The sequence below is a fragment of the Quercus robur genome, chromosome 5 (assembly GCF_932294415.1).
Source record: "Quercus robur chromosome 5, dhQueRobu3.1, whole genome shotgun sequence".
Classification (NCBI taxonomy): domain Eukaryota; kingdom Viridiplantae; phylum Streptophyta; class Magnoliopsida; order Fagales; family Fagaceae; genus Quercus; species Quercus robur.
In genome coordinates, this window is record NC_065538.1 from 66169656 (window position 1) to 66197481 (window position 27826).

The following is a 27826-nucleotide window of genomic DNA, read 5'->3' on the forward strand; positions in this document are numbered from 1 at the left end:
AGAAAATTCTGCCACGTTAACATTTGGGCCTTGGTGATGCAACTTGTGACTTTAGGAAAATTTTTATGGTAAAGGAAAAACAAGGCAATTAATGTTTTGACAATTTCTTACTGTTTCTTGTAAAAGTTGTATCCAAAGTTTCCTAAAATGATTCATATACGATTGTCATAAGAACACCACACGTTAACATGACCCATTTTAACAAATTAATATTTCAGTTTACATGTAAAATAGGACGCGATGAAGATGAATATGAAGGTACTGAAGCCAACATCTTCTTCAATATTTGCTTATGGCTACTGTCTCTTGTTCTTCTTTCTAGTATCGTTTGACATTTCAAAAGCTCAAACTGCTACCACAGATCCATTTGAAGGTACTATACTCTCTCTCCCTCTTTCTCTCTCCCTCTCTCTGTGTATATGTTGTAATTAATTGTTCATTTCATTTCATTTCAACGTTCTGATATAAACCTCTTAAATTTGTATATATAAATTGTAATAAACCAAATCTGTATAGAGTTGGTTCAAAATGAAGTTGCAGTAAAGCTCATCACATGGGGTTTAATATTAACGTTGGCAAGCCAAATCTGTCCATTTTTATGTGTGGGTATGTTGTAATAAATTGTTCATTTCATTTCAACGCACAATTATTTTTACACCAATAAACTGATAAATAAGTTCATTCAAACACATGAATTACATTATACTTTCTAAATCTATGTTTTTTTGTATTTTATTTCTTATCATGTCATGAGATGTACAAGATCGAGTGATAGAGAAGGCCTGAGGGTCTTAAATTTTTGAGTAAATTATAATTCTCAGTTTTTAACTAAATTGATATATTTTGGCGAACTGGATAAATGATAAACGTGATAATCTATTGTCACTTAAAATTTTATTTTTATTTTTATTTTTTTTAATTTGAGATAGAATTATACTATAGCCTAATCTAATTGTATATCTATCATTTTTTTCATTTTGATTTAAAGATAGAAATATAGTTGTCACTTTAATTGCATATATACAACATTTTGCTTTTCTTATCTTTTTTTCCCCAAAAAAAAAAATATTAATTTAATTCTCTCCTAGGCCATGACATTTGAGGAAAACAAAGGAAGAGAGATTTTTTATTTATTTTTTTTTTTTTGAGGGAAAAGGAAGGAAGAAAGATTGTGCATCTATACACTGTATAATATTAAATAGATGATAATTATAAGTTATGACTTAATTAATTTACCAAAACAATGTTTATTAATTTTATTTAAATTAGAAAGAAGTTTATTACTATGAGTTTTGGAGGAAAAAGTATATGAAGGCTAATCATAGGGAAAAAAATTATAATTTTTAAAAAAAATTATATTGGCACTACAAAAATCACAGTTACTGAAAAAGTTATGCTCTAAATGAAATGTTACAAGATTTTAAGTATTTTAACACATTTTAAAAGATTTATAAATTCTTCTCACTACGGACAATACTTGTTTCGAGATATAAAATACTGACTATGTATATAAATGGACAGGGGAAATAGCAAGCAATTGAAAATATGAAACCTCACTTCATAGAGGGTTTTTGTTATTTATTTACCCTAGTCAATTCGACAACTGAAATGTTGATTATTTGAAAAATCTTTTAATGCATTGACGAGGCTTTCTCTATTGCATCACATTGGAATTCTACTAGTACATATCTAATTTTTTATCAAAGGCGGCATATTAGTCAAACGTCCTTAACATTTCATAGTATTAAGTGGGCTTTTTATTTTTTATTTTTTTATTTTTTTTAAGACTTAACAAATTAAAGTGGCTCCTATTTTTTTTTTTTTTTTTAAAGAGTTTCAACCTATGGCATCCACTCCTGATGATAGCTCTTTATCATCAGACCAAGACACCAATCAGTTTTTGGTGTAGGCGGAGATTGAACCCCAGATCTCTTATTCAACCATCAAAGACTTTACTAATTGAGTTAACTGGAACCCATCCTATTTTTCAATTAAGAATAAAGTAACTTCCTTTTATCAAAAAGAATAAAGTAATTTCCTTTAACATTTTGATAGTGAAGAATTATGAGTTATATTGTCTATTTAAAAAAAAAAATTTGTAAAATCTTTTTTATTGATTTACAAGCATAGATTCTCAAAAAAAAAAAAAAAAAAAAAAAGATTTACAAGCATAAATTTATTGTAGTTTTTAACTTTTTATGTGTTTATCTTGATTTTTTTTTTTTGAGGTGTTTATCTTGATATGTATGCATTGCTTTTAAATATCACTTAATACATATTAATTATCAAATTAATACTCCTTCATCTGTGTCCTTAATACAATCGTTAACAAATATGAATCATCTTCCTATAGTTGGTATAGCTTATTTTTATTAATTATTTTTATTTAAAAATAAGTTATATAAAAATATAATTTTCCCTTTAAAAAGTAAAAAATTGCACGCAACCAAATAAACAAAATAAGCCTAATCAAACTGTTCTCTCGTTCCAATTGCATGCATTTATGGAAAATAAAACGGGTTTGGTTTGACCCGCCCAGCTTGGTACTGGTTCTTGCGCATATGGACATACTTTTTCATAGAATTAGGTTTAAACGTCACAAATTCTTATATTGATTTAGTTGCTAATTATATTAAAAATATATATTGCGTGGGTTTTTTTTTTTTTTTTTTTTTTTTTTTTTTTTTTAAGCCTATATTGCGTGTTTGAAACTTATATCTAAAAATGTGCCACTTTTAGATAATTTTTAGTGGAGCTTGTTTCAACTCATAATCATTTTATCTGGCACCATAATGATCAATTTACACGAAATCATGAATCAAAAAATATTTTCTTAATTAAAAATGGGAGAAAGATCAATCTTTACAGCTATGAAGAGTATCAGACTATTCTTTACCTATTAATTTTGCAATTATTGTATGTGACCAAATGTACTATATTTTACATTGTATAATATGTGTTTAAATTAAATACAATAATATCATACTCCAATCATACTAGGTTTAGCCTTTTATATATACTATTATTACTAGATTATCACTTAAACTTTAAGTAATATTAGGCTTTTAAAGCGTTTCATTAATTTATTTTTGTTGTTGAAATGTATGGCATTCAATATGCTTTAGCCTTTAGATTTATCAAAAATAGATCTTGGGATATATATATATATATATATATATATATATATATAATGGGCCTTGGTCATATATATTGGATTTGGTAAGGTTTAGCTACAAGAAAAAATGTTGTTAGGAATTAGGATACTAAAATAAATTTTAATAAATTTATTATATAAATTGACGTGTCACCAAACACTTAAAAAAATTCAAATATTCATTTATTACGTGACTATCAATCGTATTCATTGTTACATTAGTTTGTAAATTTTATATAACAGTTACTAATTAGTAAAACTTACAACTTGTACGCCACTCACAACTCACCGCAATTATGGATTTAGTGGTACTCGTACCATTTTTTGTAACGCCCCAAAATCATAGGCAATAAAAATCTATTTAATCTGAATAATCCATAAAAATATTAAATAAAAGAAACTAGCAACCTTGAAACTGATTTCAAAGTCAGAGCTCTAATTCACCAAATACAAAACATCCTCAAAATAATTCTCCAATACAAAGTTTAATGCCATAAAATAATAATAAAATCCTCAATTCCACAAAAATAGTTTGTAACATCTGTCTCCCAAGAATCTCTATTCCAGTAATCCACCTAATGTATCTGTAATGGGAAATAAAAGGGGGTGAGATAACTCAATAAGTGGAATTCACTAACATTGGGGTGTGGGAACCAACTTTTCAAATAAATAATTCTTTCAACAGATTCACAACTTATAACTCACCAATATTTTGTCATCAACTATTTCATGTAAAAGAAAATAATATCTTTATATTGTAAGCCATCATAATATATATATTGATACCATCACATAAACAATTCCCTAGGCTTTTCTCGTGGTCAACGTTTACGCCCCGTTGACAGGGTTGTGCTGTCCCCTTTTTGGGACTGGAACCTCCTTTCATCCCATTTCTCAAGGATGGCTCCTTTGGAACCTAAAGGTACACTCCCTTGCTAAGGAGCTTCCTTTTGGATCCTCAATAGTATGCTCCCTTGCTAAGGAGCTATCAAATGTGCACTGTCCCCTTTTGGGACCGTCCCTTGCTAAGGACTAGCTGCAACATGATTGTCCCTTGCTAAGGACTAAATATCATACTGAGCTTCTAATCACGACTTGCCATAGGTTTTCAAAACATATTCAATATGCTCACAAAATAATCCATTCATACTTCTCAAAATATAAAGACATATTCACACATACAAGTTTAAATAAAATTAGGTTGTCCCACAAGTTTTTCATAAAACGAATAGCCAATGTGCACATCAAACATTTGTAAAATATTCATTTATATATAGAATATCAACATATTCTTTCATATAAAATAGTTTAATAATTAACACTGTTTTGGGAAAACCCCCAAAATTAGTAAACACCACTTACCTCTTAGCTGCAAAAATAAAGGAAATCAACCTCCCTTGAATTACAACAATTCAGTAGAATTAGAACCTAGCAACACCAAAAATAGGTTCATCAATACACAAATTTCCCACTTAAAAATCTATTTTCACGCTTAAACAGTTTCATCCTAAACAATATTAATTTATCCAAAATCCTCTATTTATTCACTTAACTATCCAATTCACTTTCAGCTTTGATCAGATTTTTGGACTTACAATTACCGCTGCATGATCATATCTTTTGGCTCTACCTAATCATATTTTGGCTTAAAAATCATTGCTGCATAATCAGATTTTTGGGCTTAAAAAGTTACTGCATACTCAGTGGCTTAGAGATGATAAATTAGTATCACTAGATGCAAAGGTAGGTATCAAATAACCTAAGGCAGCCCTTTTCCATTAATATAATCCATGCATGACTTTAATGCGGCAGAAAGATGGACATGTGATAACCTGATATATACATTAATCTATCCATCCAATCGCCTAGTATTTCCTTGATGCGCTGGACTAGGATTTAGCCAAAGAAAAGGGCGTGGATGCAGGTCAAATTAACGGTGAGTACCATGAGAATATAAACTATTATATATAACCCACAAACCACCCTTGTTCTAATAAAATAATCCTAGCTTTAGATCCATAACGGCAGCCCCTATTTTTTCTCTATTTGGTACGCCAATAACAGATGCTAAAAGTGGGAACAAAAGCTAGCCATGAGTATAAACTATCCTAAGTTTAGAGCAGCAAAGAATCGTACCTGAAGTCTCCACCCACAGCCACAGTGAAGAAAATCAACATTCAATATTCGGCTGAAGCAAAAGAAATCCCATCAGCAAAAACACGTGAGACCTTGAAGGAAAAAGGCTAGGGTTTTCAAGGCCCATGTATTTACTTATGCCACTTTACTTGGGCTTCCTATTCCATAGTATTTATCTTCTTTTTAATACCTTAGGCCCAAATTAATTTAATCCATTTTAATTATAGGCCTCCATAAAAAATTTACGTATAATAATTTAATTAGTATCAATATATGGGGTGTTACATCCTTCCCCCCTAAAAAAAAAATTTCGTCCTCGAAATCGTACATACCTTCGTTAACGAACAACTCTGGATACTTTGATTTCATCTCATCTTCTCGCTCCCAAGATGCCTCCTCCACTGTGTGGTTCTTCCAAAGAACCTTAACCAATGTTATGGTCTTGGTGCGTAGCACATGGTCCTTACGGTCAAGAATTTGGATTGGAACTTCCTCATAAGTCAAGTTGTCTTTGATCTTAAGTGGCTCATAGTTCAAGACATGTGAAGGATCCGGGATGTACTTTCTCAGCATAGAAACATGAAACACATTATGCACTCCTGCAAGTGTAGGCGGTAAGGCCAACTCGTAGGCAACTTTACCAATACGTTTCAGGATCTCAAATGGACCAACAAATCTGGGACTCAACTTCCCCTTCTTCCCAAATCTCATCACACCCTTCATTGGGGAGACTTTCAAAAATACCATATCTCCAACTTCAAATTCTACTTTCTTTCTTGAGTGGTCATAATAACTCTTCTGTCGACTTTGTGCTGTTTGCAATCTTTTATGAATCAAATCAATCTTCTCAGATGTCATCTGAATGATTTCTGGTCCCAACAATTTCCTCTCACCAACCTCTTCCCAACACAATGGGGACCTGCATTTTCTGCCATACAAAGCCTCATAGGGAGCCATCTCAATACTAGAGTGGTAGCTATTATTATAGGCAAATTCCACTAAAGACAAGTATTTTTCCCAATTCCCTTTGAAATCCAATACACAAGCCCTTAACATATCCTCCAGAGTACGAATAGTCCTTTCTGATAATCCATCAGTTTGTGGGTGGAAGGCAGTGCTAAAGCTAAGATTAGTACCCAAAGCTTTATGTAGGCTTTCCCAAAACCTTGAGGTGAATCTTGGGTCTCGATCGGACACAATTGATGCTGGGACTCCGTGAAGACTCACAATCTCATCAATATATATCTGTGCTAGCTGATCAAGTGAGTAAGTCATCTTAACAGGAATAAAATGTGCTGTCTTTGTCATTCTATCCACAATTACCCAAATGGCCTCATGTCCCTTAGGAGATCTTGGCAAACCAGTCACAAAATCCATACATATACACTCCCACTTCCACTCAGGAATGGGAAGTGGTTGCAGCAATCCTGAAGGTTTCTGGTGTATTGCCTTAATTTGCTGACAAGTCAAGCATTGTTCCACAAACTGAGCTATCTCTCTCTTCATGTTATTCCACCAATAAGTTTCTCGAATGTCACGATACATTTTAGTGCTACCAGGATGCACTGAGTATGGGGTACGATGGGCTTCTTCCATAATCTCCTTCTTTAATGCAAAATCATTTGGCACACAAAGTCTTTTTCCAAACCTCAAGACACCATCATTAGACACATTAAATTCTGGTCTCTTCCCTTCTTGTACTTCTTCTATGATCTTTACAATTTGTGCATCGTCAACCTGTGAACTCTTAATCTTCTCAATCAAAGTGGGTTGTATTGTCAAACTAGCCATAAAGACTTGGGAATCACCCATGACAATTTCCATTCCCATCCTCTCCAAGTCCTTAATAATCTCCTTTTGAGTAGTTAACAAGGTAGCTGAGAAACCAGAAGACTTCCGACTAAGTGCATCAGCTACCACATTAGCTTTGCCTGGATGGTAATTGATTGAGCAATCATAATCTTTAATCAACTCAAGCCACCTTCGTTGTCTCATATTCAGTTCTTTCTGAGTAAAGAAGTACTTCAAGCTCTTATGATCTGTATAAATCTCACACCTTTCACCATACAAATAATGTCTCCAAATCTTCAATGCAAACACCACTGCAGCCAACTCCAAATCATGAGTGGGATAGTTTTGTTCATAACTTTTTAATTGGCGGGATGCATAAGCTATGACTTTACCATGCTGCATCAACACACAACCAAGCCCCTTTCTTGAAGCATCACTATAAATGACAAAGCCTCCCATGTTGCTAGGGATGGTTAGTACTGGTGCAGTGACCAACCTTTGCTTAAGTTCTTGAAAACTCTTCTCACATTCTTCTGTCCACACAAACTTGGCATTCTTACGAGTTAGGTGAGTCAAAGGGGCTGCAATACGGGAAAACCCCTCCACAAACCTCCTATAATAGCCAGCAAGGCCCAAAAAGCTTCTAATCTCACTCACATTCATCGGTCTTGCCCAATCAACCACAGCTTCAACCTTACTAGGGTCTACAGAAATCCCTGCCTTAGATATCACATGCCCTAGGAACACCACTTGGTCAAGCCAAAATTCACACTTCTTAAACTTGGCATATAGCTTCTTCTCCCTCAAAATCTGAAAAACAATTCTCAAGTGCTCTTCATGTTCTTCCATGCTTTTAGAGAAGATTAGGATGTCATCAATAAAGACAATAACAAAGCGGTCTAAGTACTCATGAAACACCCTATTCATCAAGTCCATAAATGCAGCAGGAGCATTGGTTAATCCAAAAGGCATTACCAAGAATTCATAGTGCCCATACCTAGTCCTGAAAGCTGTCTTGGGTATGTCTTCACCCTTGATTTTCAACTGGTGATACCCAGAACGAAGGTCAATCTTAGAGAAGACTTGTGCCCCTTGCAATTGATCAAATAGGTCATCAATACGAGGGAGAGGGTATTTGTTTCTCACAGTAACCCGGTTCAACTCACGGTAGTCAATACATAACCTCATAGTCCCATCCTTCTTCTTCACAAATAAAACTGGTGCACCCCAAGGAGATGCACTTGGTCTGATGAACCCCTTATCAAGAAGTTCTTGTAATTGCTCCTTGAGCTCCTTAAGTTCAGTTGGTGCCATCCGATATGGTGCTTTCGAAATAGGAGAAGTTCCAGGGAGCAAATCAATAGAGAATTCAATCTCCCTATCTATAGGTATCCCTGGTAGGTCTTCAGGAAAGACATCAGGGAACTCCCTTACAACATAGATATCATCCAACTTCGATACATCCTTCCTAGTGTCCACCACATGAGCCAGGTACCCTTGGCATCCTTTTCGTAAAAGATGCTTAGCTCGAAGGGCTGATATCACCCTAGGTAAAGCATGCATCCTAGAGCCTTTAAACCGAAATTCATGTTCTCCTAGAGGCCGAAACACCACTTCTTTTCTAAAACAATCTACACTAGCATGATAAGCCGCCAGCCAGTCCATGCCCAAAATTACATCATAGTCATACATGTCCATCACAATCAAATCTGCTAACATTTCCCTATCCTCAATTTGGATGACACAAGACTTAAGCATAAAATTACACACCAAAGAATCACCCATAGGTGTGGCCACAGACAAATCATAATCCATAAGTCCAGGTTTCTTATCACCTAACTTAGCATATCGAGAAGAGATGAAAGAGTGTGTAGATCCAGAATCAAATAGAGTTTTAGCAAAGTTTGAGAATAAAGGGAGGATACCTGTAACCACAGTATCCGAAGCTTGAACGTCTTGTGGTGTGAGTGCAAACACTCTCCCTTGTGCTTTCCTCCTCTGATCATTCTTCCCAGGTTGTGCCATTGAGTTTTGTTGAGGAGAAGTACAGCTTCTAGCTAAGTGTCCTATCTTCCCACAGTTATAACAAGCCTTTCCTTCAAAGAAACACGGCTTATCTCCATGAAACCTTCCACATGTAGGGCAAGCATTCAAACTTCTACCTTGAGTATTCTGGGGTGGATTCTTATTTTCTGGCTTATTTGATGATGAATTACTCCCAGACCTCCCAAAAGATCCTTTCTTGTTCCAATGACCTTGAGCATTGCCTTGACAAAAGCCTGTCTGTCCAGTGTTTCTAGGTGGGTTCTCCTTCCTAACATTGTTCTTGAAATCTTCCTCCAGTCTCATAGCTCTCTTAACTGACTCTGCATAGTTATCAACCCCTGCTGCAATCAAATGGTGTCGAAGTCTCTCATTCAACCCCTTTTGAAATCTACTTGCTTTCTTCGCCTCAGTAAGGATTAAGTGGGGTCCAAAGCGAGATAACTCGATGAATTTAGCAGCATACTGCTCAATAGTCATAGTTCCTTGCACCAAATCAGCAAATTCCCTTTCTTTTCGTTCTCGAACCACCTCAGGGAAGTAGTTATCATAGAAAACCCCTTTAAATTTCTCCCAAGTGATGGGATTTCTCTCAGTGTCCATTCCCTCCAAAATGGCTTTAGTAGATCTCCACCAACGCTCAGCTTCTCCAATCAACTTGAAAGTTGCAAACCGCACCTTCTGAGAGTCAGTGCAATCTAAAGCTTCTAACAATTTCTCCATTTGCAAGAACCAGTTCTCAGCTTCTGTAGGATCTGGCTTCCCATCAAAGGAAGGGGGATTCTGCTTCATAAAAGTCTCAAAAGAGCAACCAGCCCTTGCCTCTACTCTACCTACGCCTCTACTAGCAACATGGGCCAACCTGTCCAACAGTCGGGCAGCAGCTTCATCCAAAGGATCAGTGCGTGTCACCCTAGGACGTTCATTATTTCTCATGTCTTGAGTGACTTCAGCCTCAGTATCAACCCTTGCTTTGGTTGGCCTTCGCAAATTAACAATAGGTTCCTCGCTATTGGAATTAGCTACTCTTTTCTTTTTGGGTGGCATGATACCTAGTTAACAAGGAAATCAAGAAATATAGACGGTGCAACAATTATTATTACTACACATAAGAAGTAACATTGCCAAAATTATTTAAAATATCTCATCAAACATAACCTAAATTCCAAATGCTCTGACAAAAATCAAGATCATAACCTAGTTTCAAGTGTCTATAAAATCATAACCTAGTTTTCAAGTGTCTACAGAATCATATCCTAAGCTCTGATACCACAAATGTAACGCCCCAAAATCATAGGCAATAAAAATCTATTTAATCTGAATAATCCATAAAAATATTAAATAAAAGAAACTAGCAACCTTGAAACTGATTTCAAAGTCAGAGCTCTAATTCACCAAATACAAAACATCCTCAAAATAATTCTCCAATACAAAGTTTAATGCCATAAAATAATAATAAAATCCTCAATTCCACAAAAATAGTTTGTAACATCTGTCTCCCAAGAATCTCTATTCCAGTAATCCACCTAATGTATCTGTAATGGGAAATAAAAGGGGGTGAGATAACTCAATAAGTGGAATTCACTAACATTGGGGTGTGGGAACCAACTTTTCAAATAAATAATTCTTTCAACAGATTCACAACTTATAACTCACCAATATTTTGTCATCAACTATTTCATGTAAAAGAAAATAATATCTTTATATTGTAAGCCATCATAATATATATATTGATACCATCACATAAACAATTCCCTAGGCTTTTCTCGTGGTCAACGTTTACGCCCCGTTGACAGGGTTGTGCTGTCCCCTTTTTGGGACTGGAACCTCCTTTCATCCCATTTCTCAAGGATGGCTCCTTTGGAACCTAAAGGTACACTCCCTTGCTAAGGAGCTTCCTTTTGGATCCTCAATAGTATGCTCCCTTGCTAAGGAGCTATCAAATGTGCACTGTCCCCTTTTGGGACCGTCCCTTGCTAAGGACTAGCTGCAACATGATTGTCCCTTGCTAAGGACTAAATATCATACTGAGCTTCTAATCACGACTTGCCATAGGTTTTCAAAACATATTCAATATGCTCACAAAATAATCCATTCATACTTCTCAAAATATAAAGACATATTCACACATACAAGTTTAAATAAAATTAGGTTGTCCCACAAGTTTTTCATAAAACGAATAGCCAATGTGCACATCAAACATTTGTAAAATATTCATTTATATATAGAATATCAACATATTCTTTCATATAAAATAGTTTAATAATTAACACTGTTTTGGGAAAACCCCCAAAATTAGTAAACACCACTTACCTCTTAGCTGCAAAAATAAAGGAAATCAACCTCCCTTGAATTACAACAATTCAGTAGAATTAGAACCTAGCAACACCAAAAATAGGTTCATCAATACACAAATTTCCCACTTAAAAATCTATTTTCACGCTTAAACAGTTTCATCCTAAACAATATTAATTTATCCAAAATCCTCTATTTATTCACTTAACTATCCAATTCACTTTCAGCTTTGATCAGATTTTTGGACTTACAATTACCGCTGCATGATCATATCTTTTGGCTCTACCTAATCATATTTTGGCTTAAAAATCATTGCTGCATAATCAGATTTTTGGGCTTAAAAAGTTACTGCATACTCAGTGGCTTAGAGATGATAAATTAGTATCACTAGATGCAAAGGTAGGTATCAAATAACCTAAGGCAGCCCTTTTCCATTAATATAATCCATGCATGACTTTAATGCGGCAGAAAGATGGACATGTGATAACCTGATATATACATTAATCTATCCATCCAATCGCCTAGTATTTCCTTGATGCGCTGGACTAGGATTTAGCCAAAGAAAAGGGCGTGGATGCAGGTCAAATTAACGGTGAGTACCATGAGAATATAAACTATTATATATAACCCACAAACCACCCTTGTTCTAATAAAATAATCCTAGCTTTAGATCCATAACGGCAGCCCCTATTTTTTCTCTATTTGGTACGCCAATAACAGATGCTAAAAGTGGGAACAAAAGCTAGCCATGAGTATAAACTATCCTAAGTTTAGAGCAGCAAAGAATCGTACCTGAAGTCTCCACCCACAGCCACAGTGAAGAAAATCAACATTCAATATTCGGCTGAAGCAAAAGAAATCCCATCAGCAAAAACACGTGAGACCTTGAAGGAAAAAGGCTAGGGTTTTCAAGGCCCATGTATTTACTTATGCCACTTTACTTGGGCTTCCTATTCCATAGTATTTATCTTCTTTTTAATACCTTAGGCCCAAATTAATTTAATCCATTTTAATTATAGGCCTCCATAAAAAATTTACGTATAATAATTTAATTAGTATCAATATATGGGGTGTTACATTTTTGTTAGTTTTTTTTCTCTTTTTTGGCCAATGTTTCTTATACATAGAGTGCGCAAATACACATTGCCCAAATACCCTCAAAATGTTTTCAACTTTTCAGTGTATATTTGCAGTGTGTAAAACATATTGTGTGCACTAGTTTTTCCCTTTTCGTTAACATATTTTGGTCATGTTATTTAAGTGAGAGTGTTGTGATTTTGTGCCATTGTGAGACAGTGAAGGCATTGAACTCAATATTCCAACAATGGGATACACAAGCGGCAGCATTGTGGAACATAAGTGGAGAGCCATGTAGCGGAGCTGCCGTAAATGGAACTGATTTTGAGGACCCAATGAATAACCCAGCTATCACATGTGACTGTAGCTACGGTGGTGGTACCATCTGCCATATCACACAATTGTATGCCCTCTCACTCTCTCTCATAGTATGACATACAAAGAGAATAAATAGCATTTTAATGTTGATCACCAATTTCCATTCATTAAACTATTCCCAAATTTTAATATTCACTCTAGCCTTGGTACCGCATTAAAATTGTTAAATTTATATATTAAGGTCTTTTTAGATACCGTTTATTGCTGAAAATTAAAAACTCTTTAACAAAATAATTTTTAAATGTGTAAATAGTGCTGTGAGACTCAGTTTTAAAGAAAAATTTGTTGAAATGTGTGCTTGCGGGTCCCATGAACAGTGCACAAGACCCATAGAAAAAATGCAGACGCACATTTTCAGTGGAATCCAAACCCAGCCTTAGCCTCCATTTGGATACAGATTATAAATAAGAATTATTTCACTATTCAACTTATTTTTATTACTATTCATGAACAGTGCACAAGATCCACAGAAAAAACGCAGACGCACATTTTCAGTGGAATCCAAACCCAGCCTTAGCCTTCATTTGGATACAGATTATAAATAAGAATTATTTCACTATTCAACTTATTTTTACTACTATTCATGAGCCCCACTACATTTTTTGGTACTATTCATGGCTCCTACTGTACTATTTTAACTAAATTTTATCTTTATCTACAGTACTTTTAGCAATAAGTTTTCAGTTTTAGCAAAATAAGTGGTATCTAAACAGACCTTTAATCAACAATGAAATTGAGATGGGAGCTTTTGGAATTATATAATGAGTAAGGCTTGAGTCCAATACTACATTGGATGTGATACGACGTGGACTTGTGGCAAGTTTTGGACATGTGACTACTGTTCACATCAGAAGCTGTGTCCTAAGGTTTGAGTCTATCACCAATACAATGTGGACACGTGGCTATAGTTAATAGTTTAAAACATCTTACCTTCTTGTGGCTTTTCCTTGTATCCTAACTTCCATTCATGGACAGTAAACCGTTATTTGTTACAAAGTACAAGTACAACGAATGGACTCCATTTCCATTTGAGATTCACATGTATGGGTAGTTAGGAATTAATATTTACTCCTTAGGAAAAAACAGAACTAGGATTTACTCAAACTTTGATAGTAAATTGTAGAGTAAATTGTCTCCTTAGTGCCTTAGTGGCCCTCTTTCCATGTTGACCCCTTGAGAAATATCACTACGTTTTATGTTCTTGGAAAGCTAAAACCTATTGAATTATATTAGATAGGCCATAAAGATGCCTACTGTCATAAAGCAAATAAAAGAAAGAAAAACGATTTGTTTGGGTGTGGCATCGTCCATCAACAATGTTACACCTCAAAAAGATTCTCACTTGACATTGGAGTGGAGACATGTCTCCAAATAGCTACATAGTGCTATACTTCCATTCCCCATTTCTTCTTGAATTCACATTTTGCCACCACTTTAAACTTTTGCAACTAAGTAGATGATCTTGAATTTGAGTCCTATTTCACTCTACCTCTTATTTAAAACTTATTTAATGTGTTGGATCCCATTTATTGAGGGCAAGTTTGGGCCCATATAACAACTAGGAGAGGGGGGATTTGAACCCAAGTTCTGTTCGTGAGAGACATGCTATTGAGCCACAAATCTTGGCACATGATGGGTTTGTTAGGATAATGATCAATTGATTAAATTAACCATTTTTCAAATCAGTTTAAGCTTTTGGAATAAGTGTTAGTCTATCACATGCTAACCTTAACATATCCATTTGAATAGAGATCATTTTCTTTACTTATTGCAGGCTAACTGTTCATATATTTTTTCAGGAGAGTGTATGCTATGGACAAACGTGGAGTGATTCCAAAAGAAATTGTGGCTTTGAAATATCTTACCTTCTTGTATGAATTTCCTCACTCTCTGTGTTTGATTTATAATTATTAACTCAATTTTTATTTTTAAGAAAAAGTAAAAATTATAAATAAAATTATTGGCTGTCGAAGATTGTTAAAAAAATTTCATTTGAATGAAAGATTCAGATATAGAGTTGATAATTTTTTTTCTACATCTGTAGGAAGATTGATCAAAATCACTTCACGGGCCCCTTGCCAGCCTTTGTTGGAAATTTATCTGCATTGCAGACATTGTAAGTATTGAAAGAAGGGATATATATGGTTCAAACATTGTAGCAAAGCTTTTCTGTCTATACACATTGTCACCAAACTTGCAAATGTGTAACTTTATGCTCGTCATCTATCACAGTAGGTTCATGTTAAATTGCATTTATATTCAGTAAAAACATGTAAACACATCCAACTTACTAAGTGCAATATAAACTGACTATGATTCATTTTGGTTTGGTAGAACCTTTGTTTCTCTCATGTGGATGAATGCAAGTACCCATCATGTATATGTGGAGGGAGAGGGGATGAAATGAAAGGCCTCCGCCATTTTTAATTTTTTTTTATATAATATAGTTGTTAGAGGTGAACTAGTTCTTATCTAATTTTTAATTTCAGGGGCCTTCTGCATAATGAAAAGGGTGCATAGAGAGAAAGACTCCGTATTAAATAAATTTCAAGTGATATAAATTTTTTCAACAAAAAATTTCAAGTAATATAAATTTTCTCAACAAAAAATTTAAAGTAATATGAATTTCCACAAAGCAAGCAGCACAGGAACATGCATAGTGCATGCCTAACATTCCTTGATATTCAATTAATTATCGAGGCTCCTCAAATCTTCTGTTACTCCTCGCTTCATAAAGGTGAAATCTTACATGTAATAAAATTTTCATGCCCTAGCACTTCTATTTCTGCCTTAGACAGTTACACATTGAACCAGCAGCATATGCTGTCTTGGACATTTTTTACGTACCAAAATCTGTGTCCTTTCTAGTTGTATTCTGTTTACTGTTTGTTCATTTTGGCAATTTCATTTTGCTAAATTATATTATTTGATACTTCCCTATAATTCAAGTTATTTTATGGAAATATTTGATCACTACTGCTGTGTAAATATTAAACAATAATTGCTGAGAATAATTGGTTATTGATTTCTAGATTTATTGTTTTTTAACTGTTCAGGTCAATTGCCCACAATGCTTTCTCTGGGACCATCCCAAAGGAGCTTGGAAACCTGAAGCAGCTAAAGTTGCTGTAAGACATGAAAACACCCTACAGTGAAACATTAATTATTCTGTGAAAAGAAAGTGTCAATCAAAAGTTTTGTCTTGTAAGTGCAACAGTCAGGGTCATGCCCTGAAGTAGCATTGTGGCCCTTATTATGATGGAAGTTAATTGCTTTTCTGAATTCTGTGGAATGAAGATGCATTCTAAAAGCTTGCACACAATAGAATAGAAAGGAAAAGGAGCATAAAAAGAAACCTAACTAGGACTATATTTGATTTTATCTAAGTTATTTCATTGGAAACATTAACAATATACGAAGCATTCATAAATGCCAATCTGATAATAAAAATTTTTAAGGCTCATTCTATCTAACATTACCACAGAAGTAACAAAGCCTCTTAAATGGTGGTGATAACTCATATTCTAACTATTTATATAAATTCTAAATCGTACCATTCGTAATATCATTTAACTATTTTTGATGATTTACAAACCTGATGCAATGACAAAATGCGAAATTTTTATATGGCTCATTTCATCTAACATTGCCTTAAAATAAGTGTCATTTTTACTACCAGATTGATGAAAGCTCTTGAATGTTAGTCAGGATTTGCATTTATAACAGTCAAAGAATACAGTTTTGAAACTGATTGCTGACAGAAAAACTTACACCATATAAATTTCAATGATTTCTTTGACATATAGATTCTCCGGATGTATATCATGCAGGTCTTTTGGTATAAATAATTTCTCAGGAACGCTTCCTCCAGAATTGGGTAATTTGGTCAAACTTGAGGGATTGTAAGTTCTAACATTCTTTTATTTCAGTTTAACCATGAGCATGAGTGTGTCAAATAGAAATTTCTAAATCATATTGGCTTGTCAATTTTGCAGATTCATAAACAGTTGTGGATTGGGTGGTGAAATTCCTTCGACATTTGCCAACCTTCAAAACTTGCGAGTCATGTTAAGAGCACAGCACTGTTATTTATTTAATTTTACTCATGTAGATGAAAAGATTTATCATGGGCACAGCTTACTAGAGATATGTTTGCGTTTCAGGGGGGCATCAGACAGTCCTTTCACTGGAAGGATACCGGACTTTATTGGAAACTGGACAAAGCTAACATCTCTGTAAGCCATCAAAGTTTCTGGTTTCATCTTCAAATGTATTTTTTGTGTATAATAAGTTGCATTTATCTCCAGATTTTTATGCTTTTTCCAAAGCAATGAAGTATGGCTACTATAATACTACTGTTGATAAGCTGGTTAAATGTTTTTGTAGGAGATTTGAAGGAAATTCTTTTGAAGGTCCAATACCATCCACTTTTTCTAACTTGATTATGTTGACAAGTTTGTGAGTATATATTTCTCAAATTATTGTAATATCTCTCTCTCTCTCTCTCTTTCTCTCAGCAAGACTAGTCTCATAATGTTTGTGTATACATGTGTAGGCGAATCAGTGATATATACAATGTGAGCTCCTCCTTGGATTTTATTAAAAATTTGACGTCCTTGACTGACTTGTAAGTTAAAATACCCCCGCCATTCATTCATATACCTATCCAACATTTATTTTTACCAGATATACAATCTAAACTCATTCACCTATGCACTAATTATCCAATGTTATTTTCTCCCATAGAGTTCTAAGAAATGCATTGATAACTGGAAGTATTCCATCTGATATTGGAGAATACAAAAGTTTACAGTCACTGTAAGTTCCAATGGACAGTTCAACCTTAAATGCTGATTGATAAAAGACTTCCCTCCGTTCCATTTGTTTATCTCAATTTTTTCCTTGATATTGCAGGGATTTGAGTTTCAACAACCTAACAGGTGAAATACCAAGTGTTTTGTTCAGTATGAGTTCGCTTAACGTCTTGTAAGTATGCCTTTGCCTTCTTGTTTTTCCTTTCTTCTTGCAACAGAAGGATTCAAATATACCAATTTAGGACCTCCACCCAACCTGTCCCTTTACCACCTAAGCCAGGGCTGAGCACTTTGCCCCCATTGCTTGGAGATATTGATTTATGCCCTCTTTTGTTGTCATTGCGCACTTCTGTTTTATCCATAATGGCCCCTCTCCCCCCTCTTTTATTTATATATATATATATATATATGTATCTTTTACTTTCTCTTACACTATATCAAAATGGTTAGGTTTCTTGGAAACAATAGTCTCTCTGGAACTCTTCCTAGCCTAAAGAGCGAAGTACTTTTGACTATGTAAGTTCTCATTTCATAATAATATGTCTTCTTAATCTATTAATAATGTTTCCCCTTTTAGTAACCTTTAACATTATTCATAATCATAGGTTCCAATGAGCATATAATATTGTCATTATAAACTTTTAATATTTAGCTTTTAAGTCTGTCAATGTGATTTTGAAAGATAATACCTAACAACCTAGGCAAATGTTTACCTAAATAAACCAATTTTTCAGCTTAACCTCTTTTAATCCTAACTAACAATTCATCCCAATAAGTCTTTAACCAATTTCCATTGGATACATATTCAAAAGCAATATAAAGTGTGAAATAATAAACAAGCAAACTACACACAAACACCAAGAAGTGTTTACGAAGAGGAAACCAGAGCCCCTGGTGAAAAACCTCTCCATGGCATCACCACCAATTCTCCACTAGTGAATAACTGCAGTACTAATTCGCATAAAGACCCTCCAAGCCTAAACCTCCCCTAGTACTTGAGCTCTCCAAGTTTCAAGTAGCAACTGACTTTATCACGTCCTTTCTCCTACTAGTATCAGTAAGTCACCAAGACCTCTTGGATTTTGATGTTACTCCAACTAGTTTCCAGCACTAGTCAACTCTCTAACACTTAGATAAGGTGTAGGTAGTAATGGTTAAAATCTTCTCTCTTGGATAGGAAATGATGAGAAGGAAGGAGAAGAGACGAATAAGATATGTGTTTGGCTCAAACAATGAAATTGGTTATCTCTCTCTAATAGGAAATCTGAAAGTTGCTCTCTATCTTTCTAAGTTATTTTTCTAGGAGAAAGATATATACATATTGTGAGTGAACTGGCCAAGGGATAAGACTGTAACAATAGTTATGTCCTCGGCTAACTCACGGGCACCGGTTGGTCGCGAGTTGCAAACAAAGGCAGCTTCTTTTACTGCCACGAGTCCTACTTCAGCAATAGTGACCAGGTGGCTCAAGTAATTCTACCCAATTACAAAAATATCCCCACAAATTACCTGAAAATTGAGCAGAAATTACACTCAAATTTGGCACAGAATCAAGCCAACAAAACAAGCTCTTAGCAGCTTTAACATTACTCTCTCTCTCCTTTTATTTATTTAGTATTTAAATGTTTGAAGTGAATCTCTTGGGTATGTGTGTTTTTACATTTCAAGCAAATCTGTGTGTACTTAGTATTCTTTAACATTATTCATTTTTACAGTTCAAGGGAATCTCTTTCTGTCTATGTATTTTTACGTTTCAAACAAATCTGTGTATAATTGTAATCCAAAAACTAATTTCAGTTTTTCATGATGTGGAACAGTATTATATGGCATGCTTCAAAACCTAAGAAATATTGACACGAAAAAAATTGCCAACTTGTTCGTGTTGGACACCTGTTTGATATAGGCATACTAGGGACATACTTGCATGCATGTCTGTGGTGTATCAAAAGGATTTTCTTTGACATGATTAGGACACAGAGGAGGACATGGTGAACATTTTTTTTAAAAGGGCACCACTCAATCTTCTCTCTCCCTCTCTCACTCAATTTGCAACTCGTGCCAATGTTTCTTTATAATCAATTCCATACTATGAGAAAAGTCCTTTGTCACAAGTTGAGCTTTATAGCTTTCAATAGAGACATCAATTTGAGTCTTGATCTTATAAATCTACTTGCATCCAACCTGCAAACTTCCTTGGAGGCAAGTCAACCATTCTCATGTTTGATTCCTAGACAGTGCATAAGTTCCTCTGTCATAATTTTTTGCCAAAACAAATCAGTTCAAGCCTTACAATGGGAGTGAGACTCATACAAGGTAGCTAATGCATGAAAGCAATGCAAATCCCAAAGATTAGATGGAAACTGACTTCCTTGAGCAGAGCCACATAGTGCTGGAGGTGATGTGCTCTTGGATACCTCATATGGTGTAGAATCATGGGACTGAGGTGGAGCTGAATAAACTGTATCAACAGGGGAAGATTCAACTTGTGGTTGCTTAGGGAAGAGGTCAGAATCTGATTAAGAGGTACAGAGTAGTGTAAGAAGTGGATCACTAGGGAATGGTGCAAAGTAAGGAATATGAATGTTGGACATAGGTTGGATAGAAAATCATAGCACCTGTAGCCTTTGTGTTCTATACCATATCCTAGGAAGCAATCAAATCTTGAATGAGGCACTCAAGTTTTGTGCGTTCATGAGATTGAAGGACAACATAAAAGAAAGCCAAAGATGCAAAGATGACCGTAGTCAAGGAGGTGAGCCATATAACCTTTCATATAGGCTGAAGTTGCGAGTGATAGGTGAAGGGACATGGTTAATGCTATGGACTGTCGTAAGGGTATTTTTTGCTTCAGAATGGTGCAGGCACAGAAGCATAGATGAGAGGAGCATGAAAGATATCTAAGATATGACAGAATTTGCATTTGGCTTTCCCATTCAGCTGGGAATTGTTTGGACAATATAATTGGGGAAAGGATGCCTCACATTCTGAGTTGAGTGATGGAGGTGGTTTTTGTTATTTCAATAGTAATTATTGCGTTTTGTCTTTGGTTTTAGTTTTGTTTAATTAATTACCTTCTTTCCTTTCCTTGCCTAACTAAACACAAAATATGTAAGATATACCTGAAAATATAATTAATTACTTGCAGTTATTATCATTTCAAGTTTGCATAAGAAATCTTTCTTAAATTAAATTGCTCAAGGGACAGGAAAAAAAGAAAAGAAAAGAAGAAGCCTTTTTTAATTTTTTTGGTGTCTTCTAAATGTCATGCCTTAAAGTGTCCAAATCAGAAAGTTTTGCATTTGGCAAGTGACCAACTGATAAAGCATTCTAGTTGTTCTGTGGATTTCTTATTCTGAATATTTTTTTCTGCATAATCTGTTTGCTCAACGCTTTCCACACTCCTTTGAGTGCAGAGATTTGTCCTACAATCAGCTATCTGGAATATTTCCCTCATGGATAACAGCATCCTCAAACTTACAACTGTATGTCTCTCAAGTAATAGTACTTGTTTCTTTCATCTCTTTTTCTAAATTTGACACCTAGATTTGAACACCAGGTGTTATTGACATGAACCTAACTGAAATTTTTTATATTTTTTAGAAGTATATATAAAGTTGATGCCACATGAATGTAACTGATGAATCAATTAATTTATTCCAACCTTAGTAATCTAAAGAAGATTAATAAATACTGGTTAGAAATAACATAATTACTATTGAAACTTGAAGTTGACTTCTTTCATTCTATAGGTGTCTATCTATACTAGCTTCTGGAACTCAGGATTAAATACTTCAAGGAAAAAAGGGGGAAAAAAGCTTCTATTGCACCTTTAAAAGAAAAAAGAAAAAAGAATTAAAGAAACATCATGTTAACTAGATTAACATGCATGGTGGAAACCATATTAGGTATAGCCAGTCCTGCATAATTCTTTTTTTTTTTTTTTTTTTTTTGAGGTCATGTCAAAGGCCCATATATCTTTATGCCTCTTCTATTACTTGGTTAACCCTTTTTCCCTGCTTTATGAGAACCTAAATACACCCTTCACTATTACTTGGTGGATGTTAATTACTGATTTTTTAACAGGCTGACTTCAAGAGCCAACAGCTTGTTTGTGAATTTATTCTGTACCAATGTTTTAATTTATTATCCTATGTATCACCTCTAATAAATATCAGGAGTGATAGGGATAAATGATCATTGGATAAAATTATGCAGGAATTTGGTGGCAAACAACTTCATATTTGACAGATCAAACATAAGGTGAGTAGTGGTTCCTCTCACCCTTTTTTAACAGAAAAGTCCAAAAGTATGCATGAGAAGGAATGTGATTACCAATTTCACATCTTTAGTTGAATGAATTCCTTCAAGAAATTTTTTAATTTGGATAAGCAGTAGTTATTCCCTGTGTTTGCAGTGTTTTTCCAAGACTGAATTGCCTCCAAAGAAATTTCCCATGCAATAGGAATTCTCCACTTTGTAAGTTATTTCTTTCTTATACTTTGTTATGGGATATGACAAGGCACAAACTTTCATGATTGATTAGGCCCCGACATTTTCACATATGATGGTGGGATCATATATGGATCCTACTAATCAAAATAATCTACAAAGCATAGAATTGGATATCTTCCAATTTTTTTTTGAATGTTGTGGAGCCAAATAACATATGAACAATTAATAGTATTTCAATTATAAGATAAAAAAATTATGTTCATTTTTTTGAAGAAAAAAAAAAGAGTAATCTAACTTATCCCTTCCCTCTTTAAAAGTTTCCCTTTATCCTTTGAATGGCTGAATTTTTACAAAACCTAACATTACTATTGCAGAAGTGGGTAGTTTGTCATGAGTTGTTTCTTTAATTACTTAATGATTTAATTCAATATCAAGTTATGGAAAATAGCTCTGCAAGTATGCATGAACTTTGCTGGGAAAGCCGGAAATTTTACCAACTTTGCAAGTATGTTTTATTTTGAAGTTTTAATTATCTATCATGATGAGGGCAATCATAATGATTCTACAGATGCAAACTTCTCAATCAAGTGTGGTGGCCGAGAGATGCCTGCTGAGGGTATAGTGTACGAGGCTGAAAATGCATCATCCTTTGGTCCAGCATGGTATTATGTTACTGATACAGAAAAATGGGCAGTCAGTAACGTGGGGAGGTTTGCTGAGAGAAATAATCAAAGTTATGTTGAAATCACTTTGGCACAAGTCATTGCAACTAGCACCCCAGAACTTTACCAGACTTCAAGGATGTCCCCTGGATCACTTAGATACTATGGCCTAGGTCTTGATAATGGTCTTTATAATGTAAGCTTGTTTTTTGCTGAAACTGGTTTTGATTATAGAAGCTCTCAAACTTGGAAGAGTCTAGGGAGGCGTGTATTCGATATCTACATTCAGGTAACTCTAGATTGCTTTGTAGAAAAAGTATATTCCATTCTTGACTAAAGATCATTACCTACTCCTGTAGAGTTTCTATAATACAATTTCTATTTATTTGCCTAGAGTTCCATTTTAATTCATTCAATAATAATTATAGCATTCTCCTATAATTTCTTTTCTAGGGTCGTCTAGAATTGAAGGACTTTGATATATCAAAGGAGGCGGGTGAGGTGGAGAAAGCAATTCGGAAGATTTTTAAGGCTAATGTGTCAGAGAATTATCTTGAAATTCATCTATTTTGGGCTGGTAAGGGAACTTGTTGCATACCTGTACAAGGTTATTATGGACCGCTAATTTCAGCCATTCATGTTGTTTCAGGTAACGTATATGATATGATTTATGAATTGATTTGTGATGTTTTTAACATGATTATTTACTGCTAATTACTACTGATAAATAATTGCTCAGATTTTGTATCCAATGTTCCTGGGATTCCACCAAGCAATCGAGGGAAGAAAAGCAGGTTGGGTTTGATTGTAGGAATTGCAGTCCCTGTTGGAGTCGTGAGCTTGATTTTGATATTTGCTGTTTTATATGTGAAGAGAAAATCACAGCACTATAATGAGGAAGGTAAGAACATAACAGCAGTAGTGGAGGTACTGGTGAAATACAGCCTAAGAAATAAACACTAATGGACTCTGTACCACTCACTTTTGACTAAAATTCTAATTACTCTCTGATATTTGAAAAGGCTAAATCCTAGAATTGGTGTTGGAAAAGTATCAGTACTATTATTGAAATGGAAAATTCCTAGAATAGGTGTTGGAAAATTCGAATGATATGGATCCTTTTCATGAAATGGAATAAAGGTCTGGACTAAATAGTTTTGGCAGGTCATATTATATGAGACAGGCTCAAGATTTCTTCATAATGCATATCTATAAATTGAAATTTCTATGTTTCCGACACCACTACCCAAAAAAAAAAAGATCTTCAAATATATAACCATGACAATAATGAAGAGTTTAAATCAGTTATCTAGATCTCTCTTGCTTGAATGTGCAGAGCTTCTTGGAATAGGCCTCCGACCAAACACTTTCAGTTATGCTGAGTTGAGAAGTGCAACTGACGACTTCAACCCTTCAAATAAGTTAGGGGAGGGGGGATTTGGACCTGTTTTCAAGGTAAAGTACATTATTATATGTAATGTTGGATAATTAATTAACATTAAGTTTGATGGCAAAATTAGGTCAGAAAAATTTTCAACTAAATGGTACTAAAAAAGACTAAAATATACTTTTAAGAAAGTAATTACATTTAAAATAAAATATTAATGTTACCATATAGGCTGAAAATGTGGGGGATTTGTGCACTTGGTAGGACCTTTTTCATGAAAATTGTTTTTAATTGTTTATCTTAAACATTTTAGCTAAAGTCAGAGTTGATTAAAAGTATAAAGGAGTAGTGCAACGTTCAAGGGAACATACCAACATTCCTATTGTTGAACCAAAAAAACCCTGAATTTCACTTTTCATGTCACTGATTTATACAACTTCACAGGGCACACTAGTTGATGGGAGGATTGTAGCCGTGAAGCAATTATCAGTAGCATCTCACCAAGGGAGGGGTCAATTCATAACTGAAATTTCTACCATATCGGCTGTGCAACATCGCAATCTTGTGAAATTATATGGATGCTGCATTGAGGGAGATAGGCACCTTCTTGTTTATGAATATCTTGAAAACGGAAGCCTTGATCAGGCACTATTTGGTAGGACCATATTTTATACTCATATGATTCCTTTCGATTGTTATGAAAATTTTGGGAGAGAGCAATTGAATATAGATTAAGACATGAAAAATAATATCGGAGAACCACTTTGGTTTTCTACGAGGTTGGTTTACAATGTAAGCTATCTTCTTAGTTAGACATCCAATGGAAAAATATAGAGAAGTCTGTAAAGATTCCTATATGGTTTTTAATTGACTTAGTGAAATCATATGATAGTTTACTTAACTAGTATGAGAACAAGGGAAGGCATCACAAGTAAGTTTCATATCACTATAGGTTTGCACCAAGGATCAACATTAAATCTATATCTCTTTGTGTTGGCTACGGATGAGTTCACTAGATCAATTCAACATGAAGTCCTCTAATTTGTGCTTTGGCGAATGATATAGTTTTAGTGTAAGAACTAAATGTAGAGTCAATATCAAATAGAAATTTAAAGAGATATTTTAGAATATAAAGGATTTCAACTAAGTAAAACTGAAGTAAAATATATAGAATGTTAGCTTGGTACCAATATAAATAAAGATCAAGAGTTGTAAGACTTGAGGGTAAAGAGATACCAAATATATAGTTAGTGCTTTTTATTTATTAGATTAAGAATTCATATGGGTGGAGAGTTTGAAGGAGATGTGAATCATAGGATATATGAGAGCAAGGTGAAGGAAGTGGAGAAGTGCATTAGGAAAATTGTGTGATCTTAGAGTACTTATAAAGTTAAAGAAAATTTTTATTAAACTGTTCATAGACAAACTATGATCCATGATACTAAATGTTAGGATCTTAAGAAATAACATGTTCATAAAACTATTATAACTGAAATGAGAATATTAAGATGGATAACTAGAAATACAAAGAAAAATGGTATTCAAAATGAAGAAATTTACTTAGAGATGGAAATAATTGATGAAAAGATGAGAGGGAGTCACTTGAAATGGTTTGATTATGTGTAGAGGAATGTGATTAATATTCTCATTAACAGTACTTGAAGTAGTAAAAGAACCATGTCAATTAAGAAAGTAACAAAGAGTATGATTTTGGATAAGATAAAAGGGTAGAAAAGAATACATGCGTATGATCCTGATTAATTTGTGGGGGATTCATAACCAACCCCCAAGTTTTGGGACTAAGGTGATATTATTGTTATATTATTAAGCATTGTCAATTATGTTTTGGTCCGTTGCCAAATATTTTGAAGTAGCCCAAATCTCATATGAAAATATGTTTTTTTCACCCAAAGACATAATTGGATGGGAGCCACTACTAATGCAGGAAAAAGTAAGTTGTGTCTTGATTGGCCTACTCGCTTCAGTGTTTGCTTGGGAACTGCAAGAGGACTTGCTTATCTCCACGAGGAGTCAAGGCCAAGGATTGTACATCGAGATGTGAAGGCTAGCAATATTTTGATTGATGGAGAACTATGCCCGAAAATATCAGATTTTGGATTGGCAAAGCTTTATGATGACACTAAAACCCACATCAGCACCCGAGTTGCAGGGACCATGTAAACTCCTTATCCACTTTCTCAAAGCCATTTTGTCTTTAATAGTTTTTTTTATATTGAATCAAGGTGCATTATGCAGTATAAGATATAGATCTTTACATAAGTATCTTAAAATCAATAAGTAATTATTAGAGTAGAAGAATGATTAACTATTATAAACTTAAGGATGCTATTGGAAAGTGTTTTTTTTTTTTTTTTTTTTTTCCATTACTGATAATTATGTCATCTATGGAATTTGAACCTGATTAGATACACTGATGGTTTTGATAAACTATTATTTTAATTTTAAATCTTGTAGAGGCTATTTGGCACCAGAATATGCAATGCGTGGGCACCTGACTGAGAAAGCTGATGTTTTTGGTTTTGGTGTTCTTGCTTTGGAGATCCTAAGTGGGAGACCAAACTCAGACAATAGTTTGGACACACAAAAAATTTATCTCCTTGAATGGGTATGGGAAAGGAAGTTTTTCTCTCTTTTTCCATTTCTTAATTTATTGCATTAAAAACAAAATTCTTATTTGCTTTCCTTGTCATGAATCACCAGGCATGGACTCTACATGAAAATAATGAGAGTTTAAGGCTGGTAGATCCCACATTATCAGAATTTGATGAAAGTGAAGCTGCTCGAGTCATAGCAGTGTCTTTGTTGTGCACACAGGCATCACCAAACATGCGGCCACCAATGTCTCGTGTTGTGGCCATGCTTGTAGGAGATATTGAGGTAGGCATTGTTACATCAAAGCCGAGTTATTTAACTAATTGGAATTTCAAAGATATAACAAGCAGCTTTTTGAGTGAAGAAGATCGAAAGCATCATGGGGATAACACTGATCTTAGCCAACTTGGTGATCCATTGCCTTCTCCTGTAAATGTTACTGAAACCATGCTTGGTGGCATAATTGGAGATGGAAGGTGAAAACATTTTTCTTTGTTGCAATCACTCAGGGACACTACCTTTGATATCTAAGGCACTTCAAATTCAAACTCTTTATGCTTGACTGGCTTTCACCTTTTGCAAATGGTAATATGTGATGTCATGTGTGTAAATACTGAGATATTTGTCTTGTCTTGTATCATGATTTCGACCAACAATGAAAACTTTCTTCTTTAGGAAGTTATAGGCTTATAGCTTCATAATATCGGTGTGAAATCATACGCTTGACCACAATTTATTTACTATTGGAACTTTATTTTGACATTTTCCAGTCTTTTTCACTATTTATCCTATAGATGAAATGGCATATACAGAGCATGAATGCGGCAGAAATATGAGAATTCACAGGATTGGTGAGTTATGCACACAGGCAACACAAAATTAGTCTTGTATGACTAAAGTGGATTAGACTTTAGACCCTCCCACCAACATTAAATGAAGGACTACATCATTCTTACATTTCTCATTGACTCACTCAATAAGACTATGAGCTATACAGGCAAATAAATAGGCAAGATCTCTTTGA

The 27826-nt window shown here is 34.4% G+C and overlaps 2 protein-coding genes and 1 long non-coding RNA gene across 6 annotated transcripts in view; 1 reads left to right on the forward strand and 2 right to left on the reverse strand.

Moving 5' to 3' along the window:
* Positions 1–24850, reverse strand: part of LOC126726733 (uncharacterized) — a 51502-nt gene extending 26652 nt beyond the window's left edge. Inside the window, exon 1 of the long non-coding RNA XR_007656057.1 lies at positions 24793–24850. This is a non-coding gene — a long non-coding RNA (uncharacterized LOC126726733). The remainder of the gene's footprint in view (positions 1–24792) is intronic.
* Positions 212–27499, forward strand: LOC126726726 (probable LRR receptor-like serine/threonine-protein kinase At1g56130). The gene is made up of 24 exons (XM_050432074.1): positions 212–373; positions 12716–12899; positions 14674–14745; positions 14919–14990; positions 15931–16002; positions 16705–16776; positions 16870–16941; positions 17038–17109; positions 17261–17332; positions 17430–17501; positions 17621–17692; positions 17789–17860; positions 18139–18204; positions 21102–21170; positions 21904–21948; positions 22103–22164; positions 22709–23091; positions 23256–23451; positions 23542–23703; positions 24139–24257; positions 24634–24844; positions 26135–26366; positions 26665–26815; positions 26911–27499. Exons 1-24 carry the CDS (start codon positions 241–243, stop codon positions 27280–27282), a joined length of 3105 nt encoding a protein of 1034 aa, XP_050288031.1. The 5' UTR covers positions 212–240; the 3' UTR covers positions 27283–27499.
* LOC126726729 (uncharacterized) lies at positions 3541–12417 on the reverse strand. 4 transcript variants are annotated; one of them, XM_050432079.1, is made up of 4 exons: positions 12212–12417; positions 11438–11503; positions 9007–10659; positions 3541–3738 (listed from the first exon to the last, which is right to left on the reverse strand). In XM_050432079.1, exons 3-4 carry the CDS (start codon positions 10169–10171, stop codon positions 3713–3715), a joined length of 1191 nt encoding a protein of 396 aa, XP_050288036.1. In that variant the 5' UTR covers positions 10172–10659; positions 11438–11503; positions 12212–12417; the 3' UTR covers positions 3541–3712. The 4 variants fall into 4 exon arrangements, 1 of the variants encoding a protein (XP_050288036.1); XR_007656048.1 differs by lacking the exons at positions 9007–10659; positions 11438–11503 and adding an exon at positions 4517–4582; XR_007656050.1 differs by lacking the exon at positions 9007–10659.
* Positions 27500–27826: the final 327 nt, after the last annotated feature.